Source organism: Giraffa tippelskirchi, chromosome Y (assembly GCF_054371585.1).
Source record: "Giraffa tippelskirchi isolate mGirTip1 chromosome Y, T2T-mGirTip1v1.2.pri, whole genome shotgun sequence".
NCBI lineage: Eukaryota > Metazoa > Chordata > Mammalia > Artiodactyla > Giraffidae > Giraffa > Giraffa tippelskirchi.
Window position 1 is genome coordinate 16,958,363 of NC_137290.1, and position 3,718 is coordinate 16,962,080.

At 38.3% G+C, this 3,718-nt stretch overlaps 1 protein-coding gene across 1 annotated transcript; it reads right to left on the bottom strand.

The window, feature by feature from the left end:
- Positions 1-588: 588 nt before the first annotated feature.
- Positions 589-2,472, bottom strand: LOC145537614 (heat shock transcription factor, Y-linked-like). Its single transcript, XM_081568313.1, has 2 exons — positions 1,826-2,472; positions 589-1,394 (listed from the first exon to the last, which is right to left on the bottom strand). Exons 1-2 carry the CDS (start codon positions 2,336-2,338, stop codon positions 663-665), a joined length of 1,245 nt encoding a protein of 414 aa, XP_081424439.1. The 5' UTR covers positions 2,339-2,472; the 3' UTR covers positions 589-662.
- Positions 2,473-3,718: the final 1,246 nt, after the last annotated feature.

Genomic DNA, 3,718 nt, shown 5'->3' on the forward strand with positions numbered 1-3,718 from the left:
GGCTCTCCTAATTTTGGACATGCTACAATATTTATATTTTCAAGTATGAAATGAATTTCTAGAATGAAGACAATCTCCTGTCTAATGTCTTAAGACTCTGCTGCTGCTAAGTCACTTCAGTTGTGTGCAACTCTGTGTGACCCTATGGACAGCAGCCCACCAGGAGCCCCTTTCCACGGAATTCTCCAGGCAAGAATACTGGAGCGGGGCACCATTTCCTTCTCTATCTTAAGACTCTACCGATACGTAATAGAATATCATGTAACTGTGAACGCACTAAGGTTCGTACTGTGTAGGTGCACTTGTTTTGATTTTATTTGTATGTGTTCCTTCACCCGTACCATCCTCATTTAGACACCCATTCATTTCAGCAGGGATGATTTCCCAAATCACTTTCCATCCATTACCTCTTTTCCCTTTGTTCTCATTTTCTTGCTTAGAAACAATAGGCTAGGTGCCATTTACCTAGGATGCCTAACGGATGTTTTCTTGAACTGAAGAGTTTATAAAAGAGTGCAGAGAAATAGCCAGACATTGAAATAAAGCCTTAATTTACTCTTCATTGTTTCAAAATAGAAAACAAAACTGTGCAGAGGAACGTGTAACTTTATTGTTCAAATACAAGAATTGTGGGTATTTGTTGACATCTCCCAACGTAAATTTTAATCTTCATTAGGTTCCATAAGCTGATACTTATTTGATAGGTCAGTTTTAATTAGCATGGTTTTCACATAAGGAATATCGTTGATGAATTGACTTGAAAGAGAGGAGGTGGGTGTATAAGCGATCGTTGGCACTGGGGACCTTGAGTTGCCTCTCTGTTGCTGGTTAGGAAGAGGACTGTCATGGGCTGACATATCGCTATACCTGTCTGGAAATGTAGAAGGCTCCACCATCAGTCCAAAAGAACTGCTCCATAATGGAGATACGATGTGGTTCTGAGGAGTAGATGTAGCGGTAGTAGCAAAGTCCTCAACGTGGCCATTTGCTTGAGTGTAGGTGCTATGGAAGTGCCAATTAAAAATGCTCAACTGGTTTAAAACAGCAGGTTGATCTACCACGTTCTGTTCTCTTTGTCTAACTGATATTGATGGGGAAGGAAAGTCACGCGGAAGTAGGGCGCTTGTTTTAGGGACTATCTGGCTGGTATAAGTCTTTTGTGGGAAAGGCACACTTAAACTGGTGGAAGCTGAAAATGGACTCTCTCCACTAGTTTGAGCATGAAAACCAGAGTTACGATCATCTGTGTTGACCCTTGCTTTAACATGCTTCTTCTCGTAATCTGGAACTAGTGAAGATTTCGGAAACACATTGCTAATCCCAACTCTTCTTTTCATTCTTCCTGAAAGTTGGGGATAGTCTCTTTTGAAATTTGGATTATGGTAGATCTGTAACTAAAATCAAAGGATACAATTATTTAGTTTTTTATAAACTAAGGTAAAACTGACAAGCAAAGTTAAACTATAAAAGTGTATTCTTTTAATGATGCCAATTAAATAGAATCAAAGACAACACCTCCATTAGTAGTTTTAACACCTTACATGTTAGAAATAAGTATGCTCCTCAACTAAAAAATATGTTGTATATATACAGTAAATACCACTTAAAGTAGCTTGAGGACATGTATCTGATTTCAAGTTGCTAGGAGAGTGTATTAAGTATCAAATATTTTAACCTCCAGCTGTTCTCAACTTCAAAAAATAAAACGTGTTCAACAGTTTGCTATCTCAATTTTAAATTCGGTTTTTGCTACATATGTGAACATGCTTTCTAAGTCACATGATTTAATCTTACATATTGACAGTAAGTGGAAATTTTGGATTACCTTGCTCAAAACAGAGACATTGTTTTCTTCTTCCAGAAAGTCAGGGAGTGAAGCAGATCTTTGAAAAGTTTGTCGCTTTTTACTAAACCCATAAAGTTTAAGCTGGCTAACTAAACTTTTCATACTATCAGTTTCAAATATTCTGAAAGGGGCCTTTCTTTCCAAGACTTCTTTCTTGAAGAGTTCTTCGTTGATCACTATAGAAGTGCCACTCTCATCCCACCAAATAGATTCAAACTGATCACTTTCAACTATAGCCCAGAGTTTTTGTGGAAAAGTGAGGGAAAGAAAATCATTCCACTCATTTCTTTCAGAGACAGAAAATGTGTAGTGTGGCCTTTTTATCCCAGCTTCCTTAGACAAAGCCTGGAAAGCATATTCTTCAATCATAGATCTCAAAACTGAGTCCCCAGTAAGTGTGTAATCACACGAAGACGATCCAATGGAGGTTTTGGAACCACTTGATACATCTTTACGAGGCACATCTTGAATTTCTGAAGGAATGTGTGCCATCTCAGAGAGATCTTTCTTCAGATACTTTTCTCATTTGTCTGACTTTACACACTCCAACTTCAAATGCTGCTTGGCTGGCGTACAGAGATAAACTCTCAAGACCATCAGCATGGTTCTCAAAGTCAAAAAGCTGTGACATCACAAAGTCACTGGTCTCCTAGCAATTGAAGAGTAGCGCTGACATCATAAAGTCACTGGTCTTCTAGCAATTGAAGGGCAATGTTCAACCAGTGTTTACTTCTACATCAACTTAAAATAAAGGCTGCTTGCATAAACAGTAACCAAAAACATGAAACCTGCAAAATGTCATTGCTAAAGAATTTTTACACAGAAAAATCACATCAATAAGTCTACTTGGTTCCTGAAATAAAAGTGATTGATCACCCTTCTATACACATATTCTTAACATTCAGGACTGTTACCAAACCAAACATGGGTCTGCTCACTTCTATGCAATGAAGTCAATCAACTGACTGTGGGTTTCAGTGAAAGCAAGTGTAGTGTTTATTTTATGACCTTGCACAGAAGTGTTTATATTATGCAGAGTAAAATAGTCAGGCACGGAAAGAAAGACTCATTTTACTCTTAATTATTCCAAAATAGAAATTGGCCCTATGAAGATGAATATGTAACTTTTTTCTTCAAATAAGAGAATTGTAGGAATTTGTTGACATCTCCCAACATTAATTTTACACTTTGGTATCCTCCATAATCCAACACCTATTTGGTACATCAGTTGTATTAGGACAGTTTTCAAATAATGAAGATGGTTGATGAGTGGATCTTGAAAGAGAAGCAGCAGATGTATCAGGGATCTTTGGCACTGGGAAAACTAAATTGCCTGACTGTTGTAGTTTAGGAAAAGGACGGTCATGGGCTGACATGTTACCATACCAACCTGGAAAGGTAGAAGGCTCCACCCTCGGTCCAAACTAACTGTTCTGTAATGGACACAAGTTGCGGTACGGAGAAACAGAAGTAGACATAGCTGCAAAATTTTCACTAGAGCCATTTGATTTAGTGCAGCTGCTATGTGAAATCCCATGACAAATGCTCAAGCTAGATTGTGGGATGGGGAGGGAGATGGGAGGGTACTCCCAGAGGGAAGGGATATATGTGCCTCGATGATTGATTTATTTTGAATTCTGACAGAATACAGCAAAATTCTGTAAAGCAATTTCTCTTCAATTAAAACAACAACAACAACACCTAAAGCAGCTGCAGATTGATGTATCACAGTATGCTCCTGTGGTCTAACTGATATTTACGATGGAGAAGAGAAATCATTTCAAGTTGGGGCACTTGTTTCAGCAGCTATCTGGATGGTAGAAGGCTTTCGTATGAATGGCACATTTAAACTTGTGCAGGCTGAAAATACAC